We start from the raw sequence: 19,042 nt of genomic DNA, 5'->3' as shown, positions 1-19,042 counted from the left end.
CCAGGCTCCGTGCCAGAGGCCTGAACCTCGTTGCTTGCCCCTGGTAAGTCATCCCCCCCACAAGTATCCAAAACGGTATACTTGTTCTTGAGGGGAATGACCGCAGGGGGTCCCTGCACTGGCTTCCTCCTCCCACTCCCCCTCACTGTCACCCATCTATCTTGAACTTTCGGAGTAACTACTTGCCTATAGCTCCGATCTATGACCTCCTCTGCCTCCCGAATGATCCGCAGTTCATCCAACTCCAGCTCCAGTTCCCTAACACGGGTTTGGAGGAGCTGGAGATGGGTGCACTTCTTGCAAGTGTACTCAGCAGGGACGCTGATGGCTTCCCTCACCTCATACATGTTGCAAGAGGAACATTGCCCTCTCTGCACTGCCATCCCTCTAAAAGTAAGCTTTCCTTAAAAAAAAACAAAAACCAACTAAATGTAAAGAAACAAACAAGGAAAATGCAGCACTTACCCGCTAGTCACAATTGGTCTTATTATTAGGTTAGAGGAGGTGGAAGGGTGGGAGGCACTACTCGTGTAGTGCCTCGGGTGACTCGCCTACGCGTTTAAATAAGGGGAGAGAAAAAAAAAACCTTACCCAAGTAACCTAGCGTGCCTTCCGGGTCTGCTACCGCTTTTTTAAAGGAAAACTTTAAATTTTTAACTATTAAATAAACGACCAAACTTACCCACCAGCCGTCGCGAAGTCTTCCGAGAGACTTCATGTGAAACCATTAACCAGTGTTCCAGAAACTTTTCTTGCAACTGCTGTGAATTTTATCAATTTTGATTTTATTTGATATTTTTAGCACTCACTGTTAAAGTTACATTCTACTATGAACAAGACACCAGCTTCTCTTTTGAGTCCAATTATAGTACCTGTGATCCTTCATTGCAGCTTTAGTGAAACACAGACAGATATTTTAAAAGAGTGCATCAGACTTGAGTACAGGAGGATGGAAATGAGGACTGACTGCCCTTGCTGAGGATTTGAGATGAAAAAAAGAAAATGTTCTGAAGTACATAATTATAATTTAAAGATATAACTTTCTAAAACACAACATGAAACAAAAATGACCTTCCCTGTGACTGAACACTTGGGCTATAATTCCAAATCAGCATTACATTTTTTTGCTGCAGATTTAAAGCATTACAATGTCACACTTATCACATTACAGTGGTGAGCATGATTAAGAGACCAATACATTTCTAAAATTTGAAGACCAATGACGATTTGAAAACGAAGGCAATTATTGAACGTTGCCTGCAGTGCACTGACACTCCAAGAATCTCTACTGACTCAACAGGAATAAAAATAAGTATCAACAATGTGAACCTTTTTGGAAATGTTCACATTGAAACTAAAGCAACTTCAGCATTATAAATGAAAAAGCTAAAATCAAGAACGGTGATGAATGAACTGGAAACTATTTATTCATATAACAGATTCTTCTTTACAGATCTGATAACATCTTTAAAGTATTTACAACAGCAATTATATAATACAAAAAAATCTGGTTTCCCCATCAGCTCAGGCACCAGCTTTTTTATGAAATGAAGTGCAGTACTGGAGTATATTAAAAAGCAACAATGAACAAGTTAATGAGATCACCCGCTGTACTTTTCACTTCTGAGCACCACATTACAGCAGACAGTTAGACTGGCAGTCAAAGCAGATTTGGAAGACATGGATTGTCAGAGCTGAACCGTGCTGATGCATTAAACTGGACAGCTTCAAGAGAAACATTATAGACAACTCACTACTATTACAGGTTACATGGGACTATTAGAGATGACATGGGCTGTACCATGCGTTTCAAGACCAAAATGACTGCCATCGCAATGTTGCAGACAGATGCTTTTCCTTTCTCCTGGTTACAATTATTTATGAATAGATTCTGTCACAATAAAGGCCATTTGTTCTCAGATATAATTGTTTGAAATGCACAATAAAATGTGGACATAGTACCCCGTGCTGTTATTGATCAATACATGTGAATATAGGCATACATCTAATACAACTGAAATGTCCATGTCTTCATATAATCTGAAGTATAGGCCAATTCTGAGTTCAAGTCAATGGGCATGCAATGAAAGAACAGACAGCTAGCAACACAGTGGAATTGAGATCTGCAAGAAAAATCCCAGTAGACATCGCAATTCTTCACAACTAAAAGATTCACAGACAAAATAAAAATACAAAAATCTCTCACTCAAACCTAGTTTTTGTCCCTTTCTTAAACATGAGATATTTTCTGGGATTCCTTAGCTTGTTTGCAACTATACAACCATTTAATCACCCTGGCATTCCTTTCCACAGCTGAAATACCATATGGTACACGATCATTAGCTTCCTCGTCATCTGTCAGGTCATCATTGCTCCGTCGTGACTGCTCACAGTCTGAACTGATCATGCTCGCACTGCGAAAGTTCAGGGAGATTATGTCCGAATTTGCCCTTGTGAAGTTTTCCATTCCAATGTTTTCAAGTTCTTCAGGATCGAGTCCACAGTAATTAAAGAATCGCTCCACGTCAGCATTGGCACGGGCGTATCGATCGCTGAGATCAGACTTGGAGCGGTGAAGTGATGGCCGTCTGCTTGGATTGTTGGGCAAATCTGGAGGGGTTTGTGCTGGTGACTTGGGTGCATTACATGTTGAAATATTAGGTTTGGGGAGAACAGGAGGAGCAGAACTGCTGCTGGGGATTGGTTTTAGAGGCTTCCCTTCAACAACCCTCCTCACATCTGCTGAACTGTGAGAAATGTGCAGGGCTGAATCACTGACTTGGTCTTCAAACAATCGCTTGGTTACATTCAGGTTGCCTCCCTGTAGACTGCCGTGGCCTTGGTTACTGTACACCTGAATAGATTCTGCAAATGTGCGCCTGTTGATTTCTGTAGAGGCAGGTCTATGCTGGGGCCAGTTCCGTGCAGTGTGTTTGTGCACTGATCCTGAGGTGGAACTTTCCGAGCTATTAATGATATTCTTCAAAATTTCTAGATTCAAGTTTTCTCTTTTTGCAGTGCTGTCTGCTTTATGATTGTTAGATAGCTTTTGTGAAGGGGTACCTGCTGCTCGCCTGACTGCTGGGCAGACTGGCGGCTTCGCCAGCACAGCCGGTTTCACTGGTTCCTGCTTGGCATTGATGACTTCTTGACTCTTCACATATTTTGCTTTATCAGCTTCAAGCCGTTCCACGGCACTCAGTCTTTTCGGGTTAGGCTCTGCCTGCCTTCGAAAATAGTCTGGCCCTTTATTTAAGATGCGAAGGGGAACAGCTGATGTGAAGGTGGTTGCTGAACCAACAGGTTTGACCATGCTATCTGCTTGGAGCATTTCTGTAGGCATGCTCGATGGCCTGTCCCCAGCAGCCGTCTTGGAATCTGTGTTGAGCAACTCCAAATGCACTGTGTTGAATCATGTATTACAAACAGACTGAAGGGAGGAAGGGTCTTATGCTGCAAATATTATCAGCAGAACCTTATATCATTCCTCATAAATATCAGTGTTCTCTTTATACAAAGGGCCCCAAGACACAACTTGGTATTCCTCTGTGCTGCTGCTTCTTTGATGCTGACTGAGAGATTTAGGAGACTTGTCCGTTCTTTGCTACACAATTCCAGGCAGGGATCTGAAATAGAGAATAACCAACGATGTTAGTCTTACTAGGTGACAAAGTACCTGGTTTGCGGTGATTAGCTAGTAAGAATGCAGCAAATCATCTGGGGACATACAAATGAAAACCTGCATTATTAATTGTGTGCTAAAATACATCAAATGTGCCAAATGTGATCTTTAAAAATAACCTTGTCGTACAAGCTAGCTTCGCAACAAGATATTGTACCATTGTATATTGACAATAACTTATCAATATTAATAACTGTCTCTGCTGGGAATGAAGGCTGACTTCAGCCAAGTGACGCTGACCTTGGGCTAAAGACAGGCTGAACAGGCCTAAGTTGCTGTACATGTCAGGGACTGTCCAGGCGCATTTGAGAGCATATTTCAAGATGGGATAAGAGCAATGCCAACTTGTTTGCTCAATTTTAAAGACCTATTCATACACATATTAACACACCCAATACCTAGAATGCTGGATCTTTTGTTATTGTACAGGTTCAGTGACTTTGTTCTAGAGAAAGATAAAACCATTTTCAAGTCTGTGTTATATTTAGCCAATACAACAAATCTGTAACATAAAGTTATCCACAGGAAAAGTCCGCTCACTGTTATTAACATCTGCAATAAAATTGGGACAATTAACCAATTTTCCTCCCAAAAAATGAAAAATGTACACTTAATTTTGCAGTTCAATACTTTAGTTTGATACTACAATGCACCTTTAAGCAGGTAACACTTATATGCAGAATTTTACCACATTTTTCTTGATATCACTGACTTTTTTTTGTTCTTTTCATTTGCTCATGAAACATGGGAACAGTTGAATTTTTTTTATTCACTTAGGGACATTGCTGGCTGGGCAACATTTATTTTGCTTTCCTAGGTAGCCTTGAGAAGGTGGGGGTAAACTGCCTTCTTGAACACTGTAGTCAATGTGCTTTAGGCAGACCCACAATGCCCTTAGAGAAGGAATTCCAGGATTTTAATTTTTGATATTAAGGGAATTAAAGGATACAAAAGGTGGAATTGAGGTAAATCAGCCTGGATTTAATGTCAGAGTAGATTAGAAGTGTCATGTGGCTCACTCTGACTCCTATTAATTCTGCAATGACGCAACTGCAATCATTTACGTGTGTGAGAAGTATTCTATCAGATGGCTGACTTGTGTCTTGTTGATGGTTGAAAAGCTCTGATGAGCATGGAGCTAAGTTACAGAATAATCAGTGTCTGACCTGGTCTTGTGGACACATATTCTATCTAGGTGATCTAGTTCTGATTTTAGTGACTACCTTGAATGCGATAGATATAGAAGCTTCAGGCAGGAAAGGGAGGGAAATAAAAGGCGGGAAGGAGTTGCATTGCTGGTCAGGAATGATGTCACGGCTGTGCTAAAGGAGGACACTATGGAGGGCTTGAGTACTGAGGCATTATGGGTGGAGCTGAGAAATAAGAAAGGTGCAGATACATTGTTGGGGCTGTATGACAGGCCTCCCAACAGTGAGCATGAGGGAGAAGAACAAATAGGGAAACAGATTATGGAAAGATGTAGAGGCAATAGTGATGGGAGATTTTAATTTCCCCAACATTGACTGGGATATACTTACTGTCAAAGGTTTGGATGGGGCAGAATTTGTAAGAAGCGTCTAGGAAAGTTTTTTAGAACAGTATGTCAATAGTCCGACGAGGGAAGGGGCCATATTGGACCTGGCACTGGGGAATGAGCCAGGCCAGGTGGTAGAAGTTGCAGTGGGGGATTTCTTTGGGAATAGTGACCACAATTCTATACATTTTAGAATACTCATATACAAAGGTGAGAGTGGCCCTAAGGGAAGAGTACTACACTGGGCCAAAGCTAATTATATCAAAATTAGGCAGGAGTTGGGAAATGTGGATTGGACACAGCTATTTGAAGGGAACTCCACATTTGATATATGGGAGGCTTTCAAAATTAGGTTAAAGGTCGTGCAGGATAGGCATGTCCTGGATGCTGCCTGACCTGCTGTGCTTTAACCAGCAACACATTTTCAGCTCATGTTCTGTTGAAAGCAAGGGATAGGAAGGGCAAGATTCGTGAACTGTGGATGACAGGAGAAATTGTACAACTAACCAAGAGGAAAAGGGAAGCGTACATTAGATCCAGGCAGCTAAGAACAGAACAGAGTAGGTTAGCTTTATTTTCATTAGAAAAAAGGAGATTGAGGGGGGACCTGATTGAAGTTTACAAAATAATGAAGGATATAGACAGGGAGGATAGAGATAAGCTTTTTCCCAGGGTGAAAGATTCAATAACGAGAGGTCACATGCTCAAGGTGAGAGGTGAGAAGTTTAAGGGGGATACACGCAGCAAGTACTTTACACAGAGGGTGGTGGGTGTCTGGAATGCGTTGCCAGCAGAGGCGGTAGAGGCAGGCATGGTAGATTCATTTAAGATGCGTTTGGACAGATGCATGAGTAGGTGGGCAGCAGAGGGATACAGATGCTTAGGAATTGGGCGACAGGTTTAGACAGTGGATTTGGATCGACTCAGGCTTGAAGGTATGAAGGGCCTGTTCCTGGGCTGTAAGTTTTCTTTGTTCTTTGTGTGGGAATTCAGTGATGATAATGTTGTTGAATGCCAAGCTAAATTGGTTAGACTGTCTCTCGTTGGAGGTGGATATTGTCAGATACTTGTACAGGAACACTGTTACTTTGACTTATCATTTCCATTTTGAATGTTACCCAGATCTTGCTTCAGGCAGGCACAGACTGCTTCATTCTGAGTACTTGCAAATTCACTGCAACTAGCAGTGTGCATTGCCAGTCCTGAGCTTTTGTTATTGGAAAGATCAATTAATTGAGTGACACCAGTCACAACTGAATGTGGCAGAACTTCAGGGCTTTGATTTATCTATGTGTTATGGAATTGCGTAGTTCTGCCTATACCATTTAGTTTTCTACTGTTTCGTAGCTACACTGGTTGGCATCTTATTTTTAGGCGTGCTCAGTGCTGTTCCTGGCATAATCTTCTATAATCCTAATTGAAACATGGCTGAACAGGGTGGTGTGTTCCTAAGGCTGTGTGGCAGGCCACAGCTCATATGTCAAGAATTCTGTATGACAGCAAATTCTCTCCCTGTGAGCTCCCTACCATATACTACATTCAGGGCTGGAGCAACACACCAGAGAGGGGTACAAAACAGTCTGCTCTGCCACTTCAAAATAACCTTCTACCTTCAAGTACACAATCTGAGCTTCGAACATTCCCATAGGGGCAGTACTGATATCATCAGCAGTTGGTCTAAGGAGCAAGGTGCAGCTGAATATCAGCTGAAGGAAGTTGCTGCTCATGGATTAGATTCAAGTAATTTTTTGAGGCAATTTCCTAAGCGTCCTTTCATATTTTCGCAATGTAACACCATACTACAAAACTAAATATACAGACTCTATCATATGTCTGCTAATGAATGTTGTCTAAAATATCTACAATCTTATCACTTTGAAAAATCACTGTTGGATGTCTACCACATTTGGAACAAAGTGAACAGAAGAAATAATGCTTAGAAACACGCTCATAAATAACACTGTGCGCTGTATCTCAGAACTAATATATGTTGCTGTCAGGGAAGAAAACCTAAAATTAGTTGGACAATGAATACAGGTCGTTCTGCTATAGCGCACAATTTAACATGAATTCACTACAAGACGATTGACAAATTGGCGACACTGCTTCTAAAGTACAAAGAGTTAAAGCATTTTTTGGTTATAATGCGATTCAGGACACATTAGTTTAATGATGCTGCCAAACACAATTTTCTTATAGAACGTAGAACAATACAGCGCAGAACGGGCCCTTCGGCCCTCGATGTTGCACTGTTGAACTATTCTCAGCTCATCCCCCTACACTATCCCACCATCATCCATATTCTTATCTAAAGATTGTTTAAATCTCCCTAATGTGGCTGAGTTAACTACATTGGCAGGTAGGGCATTCCACGCCATTACCACTCTCTGAGTAAAGAACCTGCCTCTGACATCTGTCTTAAATCTGTCACCCCTCAATTTGTAGTTATGCCCCCTTATACAAGCTGACGTCATCATCCTAAGAAAAAGACTTCCACTGTCGACCCTATCTAATCCTATAAATTAGAAATAAAATTCCTACAGTGTGGAAACAGGCCCTTGGGCCCAGCAAGTCCACATCATCCTTCTGCAGAGTAATCGTCTAGACCCATTCCCCTACCTTTCCCCCGACTAATTCACAAACCCTGCACATCTTTGGACAGTGGGAGGAAACCGGAACAAACCCACAAAAGACGTACGGAAAATGTGCAAACTCCACACAGACAGTCACCCGAGGCTGGAATCGAACCTGGGTCCCTGGCGCTATAAGGCAGCAATGCTAACCACTGAGCCACCATACCGCCAATATGAGATTGCACGAGAACGGAACTACTACACGATAGCAGTACTGGCTGTATATGCATTCAGAACTTGCGTAGGGAAAACGTTGACTTTTTGGAAACTTTGACGATATTTTCAGAAGTAACCCATTGTTACCTGCAAGAATCATGTGTTCAAAAACAGGCTTATAAATGAAGATTCTGAATAGATTAATAACTTGTTATTTCAAATGTAAAAGTCAAAAAGAAATGTCTCCTTCATACAAAAAGAATCTCACTTTCAAACATTTTGCAACAAAATATTCTTTAATGGTTAAGAATGTCATTTGTGTATGTACAGAGCTTATGCATACACTCATTAACCTGGTCAGGTGGCTTCCTGGCTGGTTTCTGAGGAAATAACATCTAAGAATGTCTCAACTGTTTGAAGCTTTCAGACAGAAGTCATACTAAAGAGTTAGATCAATTGTACTTAAGATTCTATGTAACAAATATCTATCAACAGAGAATTGAAGTTTATAGAGAGACCAAATGAAGGCCACTTCTTCCTCAGGCAGCTTAGGAAATTCTGAGGAACAGTCACCGGGCCCAAAAAGTTAACTTTGATTTCTCTTCACAGATGCTGCCAGACCTGCTGAGCTTTTGTTAGGAAATTCAGCAAATCCATAAAGACTCTCACCAACGTCTATAGACAGACCACTGAGAGCATACAGTCCGGGTGTATAACTGCCTAATACGGCAACTGCTCTGCACAGGACTGTAGGAAACCACAGAAGGGTGTATGCACAGCCCAGACCATCACGGAAGCCACCCTCCCATCCATGGACTTCATTTATACTTCTCATTACCAGAGAAAGGCTGTCAACAATATCACAGACCCCTCCCACCCCTGCTAATGCTCTCCTACAACCTCTTCCATCAGATAGAAGATACAGAAGCCTGAACACACGAGCCAGCAGGTTCAAGGACAGCTTTTTCCCTGTTATTAGACTGATGAATGGACTCCTCTGACTTTAAAGAATGTTGATCTTGCTTTGTGCATCTCCTGTTCAGCTGTAACTTTGTGTGCCTTGTTGTGTCCAAGCACCCTATGATCAGAACATTCTTGTTTGCTATAATGTGCTTGAACTGCTTGCAAAATAAAACTTTTCTCTGTACTTAGATACATGAGACTGTAATAAATCAAAACAAATCAAAATGAATCGAGTCGTTGCAAATTGCAAATCAGATGTCTTGGAGACTACAGAATAAAGCAGAAACTGAACGTCTGGATTTCCCTTTACAAACATCCAATAGGTTGTGGCATTACATAAATGTCGAAAGTTCAAAGGTTCAGAGAAAAATTATTTTCATTGCTTTTCATGCATCAGTTGTTCTGATGAATTCTGTAGTCTTAAAAAAGCACGAAGCTATGCAAAAACACGGTCAAAACTTGGATTTTATCCAGAATGTCTCCTTTTCAAGCTCTACTGATGGGAAAAACTTGCATTTTTCACTTTATAATTTGACAGTTAGAAGATTGAACATAATTAAACTGAGAGTAGAAATTGCAATGTTTATCCCTCCAATCCCCAGCCCCACTTTGCGTAAGAGACTGGGTTTCAGACAGACAAACAGAATTTCGGAGTGCAATGCAGCTAAATTTATTTAACCACCTTAAATTTTTAAGGTGGAATTTAATCATATGGGATTATATTTGAAGTTATTTTCAACTGTTGACTTTATTTTGAATCATCAACCTTTTGAAAGAATGCATCAGCTGTTGGAAATTTGATATATTTGAATGCATGAGAATATTGTTAGGACAGAACCATCCCAAGCATAAATGGTGAAACATGTGACCAAATACACTCGGGTTATGTTCCAGAGGAACATGCAAAAGAGAGTCCAAACAGCAAATGCACTTTCTGCTCTAATTTCGAGACAGTTGAGGAGAACATGCTCAATAAACCCAAAATATATCAGTGGTCATCTCATTCCTTTGTAATACCAGGCAACAGAACTGTTAAATATTTAAATCATTAAATGCTTACTTCCTCTCTGAAGGTGTTAATTCCTTGCCACGTAAAGAGAATTCCACTTCAGGGGAGAGAGTCATGACAGTGAAGTCTGATGTCATTGCCACCTAACCCCACACAGATTTCCTTCCTCGTAATGCAACAGTGGCATCTAATGGGACAAACTTCACTGGTCACTTCAGTTGGAACACTGTGTTAGTGTTCACATCAGTATTCCAGTGAAACTGGCTGTAACCCCTATGTAGACTGGGGAGTGGCCTAGCGGCATTATCGCTGGACTGTTAATCCAGAGACCCAGGTAATTTTCTGGGATCCCGGGTTTGAATTCCACCATGGAAGATAATGGAATTTGAATTCAATTTAAAAAAGTCTGGATTGGGAATCTATTATCAATTGTCAGGAAAAAATCTATCTGATGAATGTCCTTTCAGGAAGGAAAGTGCCAACCTTACCTGGTCTGGCCAACATTTACTCCAGGCCCACAGCAATATGATGATGATGTGGAGGTGCCTGTTGGACTAGGGTGGACAAAGTTAAAAATCACACTACACCAAGTTATAGTCCAACAGGTTTATTTGGAAGCACACTAGCTTTCAGAGCATTGCTCCTTCATCAGGTGGTTGTGGAGTGTAAGATTGTAAGACACAGAATTTATTGCAAAAGTTTACAGTGTGATGTAACTGAAATTATATTTTGAAAAAGACCATTCTCAAGTGAACTTTAACAATAGGTGTCATGTCACCTCAGATAATGCGTTGAAGGTGTGAGGTGCTCTGTGTGAGGCTGTCTGTGCCCCAATGTTTAGACTGATTCTATTTCTAAAAAAAGGATTTACAGAATCTTATATGGATTCATGCAGTTTTTGAGCAATATAAAATGTAATTCTGTACAAATTCACCCCACAAACATATATGTGTGTGTGTGTGTGTGTGTGTGTGTGTGTGTGTGTGAGTGTGTGTGAGTGTGAGAGACATGCGCAGGTTACAAATGTCTGTGACAGAGTATGTATTTGAGTGTGAGTGTAGAGGGGTATAAGTATGAGAGGGTGCATGTATGGGTGAGAGTGTGGATGTGTATGTGTGAGCATGAGAGAGAAGTTGTGTATGAGAGAGGATCTCCGTGAGTGTCTGGGTCTACAGGAGTGTGTGCACGTGCGTGTGAGAGAGAGAGTATAGTGCAGTGAGGTCACCTTTAAGGTGACATGAACCCAAGGTCCCGGTTGAGGCTATCCCCATCGGTACCAAACTGAGCTATCAGCCATTGCTCGACCACTTCGCGTTGTTCCCTGTCCCAAAGTCCCCCTTGGAGGATGGTCACCCAATTTTCGAGGTTGAATGTCCCGGACCACTGAAGTGTTCTCCGACTGGGAGGGAACACTCTATCTGTTGAATGTTGTGTGGTGTCCATTCACCATTGCCTCTGCTCAGTCTCACCAATGTACCATGCCTCAGGGCATCCTTGTCTGCAGCGTATGACATAGACAACGTTGGCTGAGTCACATGCGTATCTTCGAGTAAAAAGTGAGGTCTGCAGATGCTGGAGATCAGAGCTGAAAATGTGTTGCTGGTTAAAGCACAGCAGGTTAGGCAGCATCCAAGGAACAGGAAATTCGACGTTTCGGGCCAGAGCCCTTCATCAGCCCTGATGAAGGGCTCTGGCCTGAAACGTCGAATTTCCTGTTCCTTGGATGCTGCCTAACCTGCTGTGCTTTAACCAGCAACACATTTTCAGCTCACATGCGTATCTGCCATGTACATAGTGGGAGGAATCCCCACGCGTAATGGTGGTATCCAAGTCGATTTTCTAACATATCTTGTAGTGTTCGCCATGACAAGGTTATATGGTCTTCTCCTGAAAGCCAGGCAGTTTGCTGTGAATAATGATCTGTTTGAGGTTTGGGGTGGCTGCTTAAAGATGAGAAGTGAAGGCATGGGGAAGATCTTGGAGAGGTGCTCATCCTCACTGATAATGTGCTGCTGACTGTGAAGAATATGGCGTAGTTTTTCAGCTCCTGGGAAGTACTGGACAACGAAGGGTACCCTGTTGGTTGCAGCTCGTGTCTATCTCCTGAGGAGGTCATTACGGTTCCTTGCTGTGGCACGTTGGAACTGGTGGTCGATGAGCTGAGCATCATACCCTGTTCTTCTAAGGGCATCCTTGAGTACTTCCAAGTGCCTGTCATGTTCTTCCTCATCTGAACAGATCCTGCGAGTGTGTAGGGCTTGTCCATAGGGAATGGTTGTTTTAAAATGTTTCAGGTGGAAGCTGGAAAAGTATAGCATCGTAAGGCTATCAGTATCTCAGATACTCATGTGACTCAGCCAATGTTGTCTATTTCATACGCTGCAGGCAAGGATGTCCTGAGGCATGGTATATCAGTGAGACCGAGCAGAGGCTACGGCAACGAATGAATGGACACTGCACAATAATCAACAGACAGGAGTGTTCCCTCCAGCAGTCTGGGACATTGAACCTCGGACTTTCAGGTAACCATCCTCCAAGGCAGACTCTGGGGCAGGCAACAATGCAATGTGGCGCAGAGGCTAATAGCGAAGTTCGGTACCCATAGGGAGGGCCTCAACATGACCTTGGGTTCATGTCACACTCCAGGTGACCCCACTGCACTCACAGAACCCATACACTCATGCATTCCCTCTCTCATACGCTCACACATGCACACCCACACACTCACCATCTCACAGTCCTATATCCCTTTACCATTCACACTCACACACATACTCTCTTACAGACGCTTATACCACCCCACACACACAATCCCACAATTAAGTTTGTGGGATGAATCTGTACGTGCAGAATTACATTTCATTTTGCTCAAAAACTGCAAGAATCCATGTAAGATTCAGTAAATAGAATCAGTCTGAATATCGGGGCACAGACAGCCTCACACAGGGCACCTCACACCTTCAATGCATTATCTGGGCCAACATGGCATCTATTGTTAAAGTTCGCTTAAAAAAACGTTCTGCGATTTACATATAGAGTCATAGAGATGTACAGCATGGTAACAGAGCCTTTGGTCCAACCCGTCCATGCCGACCAGATATCCCAACCCAATCTAGTCCCACCTGCCAGCACCCGGCCCATATCACTCCAAACCCTTCCTATTCATACCCTTCATATAACGATCCAATTAAATGTTACAATTGTACCAGCCTCCGCCACTTCCTCTGGCAGCTCATTCCATACATGTACCACCCTCTGAGGGAAACTTATCTTTCCCCACTCGCCCGAAACCTATGCCCTCTAGTTCTGGACTCCTTGACCCCAGGGAAAAGACTTTGTCTATTTATCCTATCCATGCCCCTCATAATTTTGTAAACCTCTATAAGGTTACCCCTCAGCCTTCGATGCTCCAGGGAAAACAGCCCCAGCCTGTTCAGCTTCTCCCGATAGCTCAAGCCCTCCAACCCTGGCAACATCCTTGTAAATCTTTTCTGAACCCATTTATGTTTCACAACATCTTTCCGATAGGAAGGAGACCAGAATTGCACACTATGTTCCAACAGTGGCCTAACCAATGTCCTGTACAGCTGCAACATGACCCCCCCAACTCCTATACTCATTACTCTGACCAATAAAAGAAAGCATACCAAACTCCTTCTTCACTATCCTATCTACCTGTGACTCCACTTTCAAGGAGCTATGAACCTGCACTCCAAGGTCTCTTTGTTCAGCAACACTCCTTAGGACCTTACCATAAAGCGTATAAGTCCTGCTAAGATTTGCTTTCCCAAAATGCAGCACTTCGCATTTTTTCTGAATTAAACTCCATCTGGCACTTCTCAGCCCATTGTCCCTTCTGGTCAAGATCCTGTTGTAATCTGAGGTAACCCTCTTTGCTGTCCACTACACTTCCAATTTTAGTAACTGTACCTCTATGCTCGCATCCAAATCATTTATGTAAATGACAAAGAATAGAGGACCCAGCACTGATCCTTGTGGCACTCCACTGGTCACAGGCCTCCAGTCTGAAAAACAACCCTCCACCACGACCCCCTGTCTTCTACCTTTGAGCCAGTTCTGTATCCAAATGGCTAGCTCTCCCTTTATTCCGTGAATTCTAATCTTGCTAACCAGTCTCCCATGGGGAACCTTGTTGAATGCCTTACTGAAGTCCATATAGATCACATCTATCGCTCTGCCCTCATCAATCCTCATCAATACTTCTTCAAAAAAACTCAATCAAGTTTGTGAGACATGATTTTTCACACACAAAGCCATGTTGACTATCCCTAATCAGTCCTTGCCTTTCCAAATAAGGGCTTATGCCCGAAACGTCGAATTTCCTGATCCTTGGATGCTGCCTAACCTGCTGCGCTTTAACCAGCAACATATTTTCAGCTCGTTTCCAAATACATGTACATCCTATCCCTCAGAGTTCCCTCCAACAACTTGTCCACCACTGAGATCAGGCTAACCGGCCTATAATTCCCTGGCTTGTCCGTACCAGCTTTCTTAAACAGTGGCACCACGTTTGCCAATCTCTAGTCTTCCGGCACCTCACCTGTGACTATCGATGATACAAATATCTCAGCAAGAGGCCCAGCAATCACTTCTCTAGCTTCCCACAGAGCCCTCGGGTACACCTGATCAGGTCCTGGGGATTTAACCACCTTTATGCGTTTCAAGACATCCAGCACTTCCTCCTCTGTAATCTGGACATTTTGCAAGATGTCACCATCTAGTTCCCTACAGTCTATATCTTTCATATCCTTTTCCACAGTAAATACTGATGCAAAATACTCATTTGGTATCATCCCCCATTTTCTGTGGCTCCACACAAAGGCCGCCTTCTTGATCTTTGAGGGGCCCTATCCTCTCCCTAGTTACCCTTTTGTCCTTAATGTATTTGTAAAACCCTTTGGATTCTCTTTAATTCTATTTGCAAAAGCTATTTCATGTCCCTGTTTTGCCCTCCTGATTTCCCTCTTAAGTATACTCCTACTTTCTTTATACTCTTCTAAGGATTCACTCGATCTATCCTGTCTATACCTGACATATGCTTCCTTCTTTTTCTTAACCAAACCCTCAATTTCTTTCGTTATCCAGCATTCCCTATACCTACCAGCCTTTCCCTTCACCCTAACAGGAATATACTTTTTCTGGATTCTCGTTATCCCATTTCTGAAGGCTTCCCATTTTCTAGTCGTTCCTTTACCTGCAAACATCTGCCCCAAATCAGCTTTTGAAAGTTCTTGCCTAATACTGCCAAAATTGGCCTTTCTCCAATTTAGGACTTTGGCTTTTAGATCTGGTCTATCCTTTTCCATCACTATTTTAAATATAATAGAATTATGGTTGCTGGTCCCAAAGTGCTCCCCCACAGACACCTCAGTCACCTGCCCTGCCTTATTCCCAAGAGTAGGTCAAATTTTGCACCTTCTCTAGTAGGTACATCCATATACGGAATCAGAAAATTGTCTTGTATACACTTAAGAAATTCCTCTCCATCTGAACCTTTAACACTATGGCAGTCCCAGTCAATGTTTGGAAAGTTAAAATCCCCTATCATATTACTCTACTATTCTTAAAGATAGCTGAGATCATGAGCGGCACGGTGGCACAGTGGTTAGCACTGCTGCCTCACAGCGCCAGAGACCCGGGTTCAATTCCTGACTCAGGCGACTTACTGTGTGGAGTTTGCACATTCTCCCTGTGTCTGCGTGGGTTTCCTCCGGGTGCTCCGGTTTCCTCCCACTGTCCAAAGATGTGCGGGTCAGGTGAATTGGCCATGCTAAATTGCCCGTAGTGTTAGGTAAGGGGTAAATGTAGGGGAATGAGTGGTTTGCGCTTTGGTGGGTCGGTGTGGACTTGTTGGGCCGAAGGGCCTGTTTCCCCACTGTAAGTAATCTAATCTAATCTCCTTACAAGGTTGGGAGATTTACAAGATAAATTTCCCATTTAAATAAATGGGTTCTCTCCTATCCTCCCCCCGTCCGCCCCCCCACCCACCCCCACCCCCCTGGGTACGTGGGGACGATGGTACAGCCTTGGTGACTACCTTGACATTGACCAAGCTGAGACCTAGGAAGGGAAACTGCAATTACGACAGACTTGTGATATTGGTCATTTTCATGAAATAAAAAATTAATACAGGTTTTTAAATTCAAGACTTGTGTTGAAGTAAATAGAGAAAGTCTGTTCCCTTTAATGCGAAGTCAGTACTACAAGCTCACTGAACTTGAAGGAAAACCCGAACGACAACACATATGCTTATTTTGAGACGGGAAGAAATTCCTTTTCTCAAAGCGGTTGTAAACTGTGGAATTCATTCCCCCAGGGTGTGATGGATGCTGGGAGATTCAGTAGGTTTAAGGATTATATAGACAGATTTTTAATTAGTAGCAGGTTGAAGGGTTATGAAGAGCAGGCAGGAAAGCGGAGTTCAGGCTGAGATGAGTTCAGCTATGACCATATCAAAGGTGGAGTAGGCTCGTGGGACTGAAGTACCTCCTCTTGCTCCAGGATTTTATGATTTTTTTTCTCTATTTTGAATTAGTATCATAGACCAGCAGGTTGCAGTGTGCCTTATGCCAGAATAAAATTGTTCCCAGTGAAAGAAAGCAGCAAATAATGTGATATTTACGCACAGACAATAAATTAAAAACTTACAAAATAGCATCAAACGTAAAAGGAAAAGAAAGCAGAATTTTTGAATACCAAACAAAATAAATCCCTATTGTTAATATGGCAAAATATTACACCAACACAATTTTCAAATTGTGAATATATTAGGAGGTAAATCGTTAATGTTTCATTTTAATGGACATAATTTCTTCAGACAGAACTTTAAACCGATGTTTTGCTACACCGACCTTAGAGTGCCATGAAATATTATTGCAAGGGTGCATCTGCATGTGTGCAAAAGACAATTTGTGCACAGGTATGGAATTCTGTGATTTTGCGCATGTACACATCAGATCAGTTACACAGTCAAGCTTTATAAAAATTTCTTTTATGGAATGTGGGCATTACTGGTATAACTTGTTTTTATTGCCAATCCTTAATTGCTAGGCCATTTCAAAGGACAATGAAGATAACCATATTGTTGTGAATTTGGAGTCACAGACCAGGTCAGACCAGGTAAAGGCGGCAGACCTCCTTCTCTAAGAGGGCATTAGTGAACCGAATGAGATTTTATGAAAATTGATGATAGTTTAAGGAAGATTGACAACAGACTGGCTGGTTTTGTCATGGGCCAGTGAAGATGTTAGTGATTTAGGGCCTTGCTAGGGAACGAGGCTATCATTTTTTAAAATTGCAATCAGGTTTAAAAAAACTGCTCATTTTATTTAAATGTGAGCTGCTTATACATCCCCTTGTTAAAAGAAATAAACAGGATGGGTGGAAGATGTAAGTTAAAGCTGCATCCCTCAAAGACAGTTTGATTTAACATGTGTGATTTCCTGATCTTCCCCCGTGACGGAGGCACACCCTCTCTTCAAGGCAATTTCTCCTCACTCTCCATAACACAGTTCAAATACTATCCTCTCCCCCTCCCTACCTGAAACATGTCAATGTGGTTGCCAAGCCCAAAAGCAGTCCTCTGCTTAATTTTTTAAACTAAAAAAAAATTGGAGGAAAGAATGAACTGAATCCCTTCTCTATTCTGCATCTCAGACCAATTTAATTCTCAGTGATAGAGTATAAATGAAAAAGTTCAAACACAAGAGGCACTAATCTTGGATAACAAGGTAGGCTATTGCATGATAGGAACAGATAAGTTTAACTGTCTGACATAATTATGAAGGACTCTCTAGGAGAGTTCTCAATATACCTGCTCCTTCCAATATTTATGCAGATCACTACTGCCTCCACCCAAATACCATGTGTCACCATCAGACAGGGCAGGGCTAAGTATAACATGAATATTAAGACATTCAGAACCATTATCTTATTCAACACTGACACATGGAACACTTACATGGGATTCAGGTATCAGATCAAACAGGAAACTGACAGCACATAGAATTAAAAAACTGTTGAAAGAGAACTGTGGAACAGGTTACGTTAGAACATAGAACATTACAGCGCAGTACAGGCCCTTCAGCTCTCGATGTTGTGCTGACCTGTGGAACCAACTTACACTATTCCATTCTTGTACATATGCCTATCCAATGAAGTTGGCGAATTTACCACTGTTGTTCCACACCCCTCCTACTCTCTACGTAAAGAAACTACCTCTGACATCTGTCCTATTTCTATGCCCTCTCAATTTAAAGCTATGTCCCCTCGTGCTATGCATTGCCATCCGAGGAAAAAGGCTCTCCCTGTCCACCCTATCCAACCCTAATTATCATATATGTCTCAATTAAGTAACCTCTCAACCTTCCTCTCGCTAACAAAAACAGCCTCAAGTCCCTCAGCCTTTCCTTGTAAGACCTTCCCTCCATACCAGGAAACATCCCAGTAAATCTCCTCTGAATCCTTTCAAAGCCTCTACATCCTTCCTATAATGCAGTGACCAGAACTGTACGCAATATTCCAAGTACAGCTGCAGCATGACCTCATGGTTCCGAAACTCAATCTCTCTACCAATAAAAGGAAAGGCTGAGGCACTTGGGGCTGTTCTCATTGGAGAAAAGAAGGTTTAGGGGAGATTTGATAGAGGTGTACAAGATGATTAGGGGTTTAAATAGGGTTGACAGTGAGAACCTTTTTCCGCTAATGGAGTCAGCTGTTACTAGGGGACACAGCTTTAAATTAAGGGGTGGTAGGTATAGGACAAATGTTAGGGGTAGATTCTTTACTCAGCAGGTTGTGAGTTCATGGAATGCCCTGCCAGTAGCAGTGGTGGACTCTCCCTCTTTATGGTCATTCAAGCGGGCATTGGATAAGCATATGGAGGTTATTGGGCTAGTGTAGGTTAGGTAGGCTTCGGTCGGCGCAACATCAAGGGCCGAAGGGCCTGTACTGCGCTGTATTTTTCTATGTTCTATGTTAAAAGCCAACACATTGTATGTCTTCTTAACAACCCTAATAACCTGGGTGGCAACTTTAAAGGATCT

The 19,042-nt window shown here is 42.3% G+C and overlaps 1 protein-coding gene across 5 annotated transcripts in view; it reads right to left on the bottom strand.

Annotated features, from left to right (window-relative positions):
* Positions 1–1,402: 1,402 nt before the first annotated feature.
* The window catches only part of fam110b (family with sequence similarity 110 member B), a 219,373-nt gene continuing 201,733 nt past the window's right edge, over positions 1,403–19,042 (bottom strand). For all 5 annotated transcript variants that reach the window (XM_060822624.1, XM_060822629.1, XM_060822623.1 and 2 more), the window contains one exon: positions 1,403–3,626. In XM_060822624.1, coding sequence (XP_060678607.1) covers positions 2,231–3,343 — 1,113 coding nt within the window. In that variant the 5' untranslated portion in view covers positions 3,344–3,626 and the 3' untranslated portion in view covers positions 1,403–2,230. The remainder of the gene's footprint in view (positions 3,627–19,042) is intronic.

Source organism: Hemiscyllium ocellatum, chromosome 4 (genome assembly GCF_020745735.1).
Source record: "Hemiscyllium ocellatum isolate sHemOce1 chromosome 4, sHemOce1.pat.X.cur, whole genome shotgun sequence".
Taxonomy (NCBI): Eukaryota; Metazoa; Chordata; class Chondrichthyes; order Orectolobiformes; family Hemiscylliidae; genus Hemiscyllium; species Hemiscyllium ocellatum.
The sequence above is the reverse complement of the archived record's forward strand: the minus strand, read 5'-3'. Positions and strand labels throughout refer to the sequence as shown.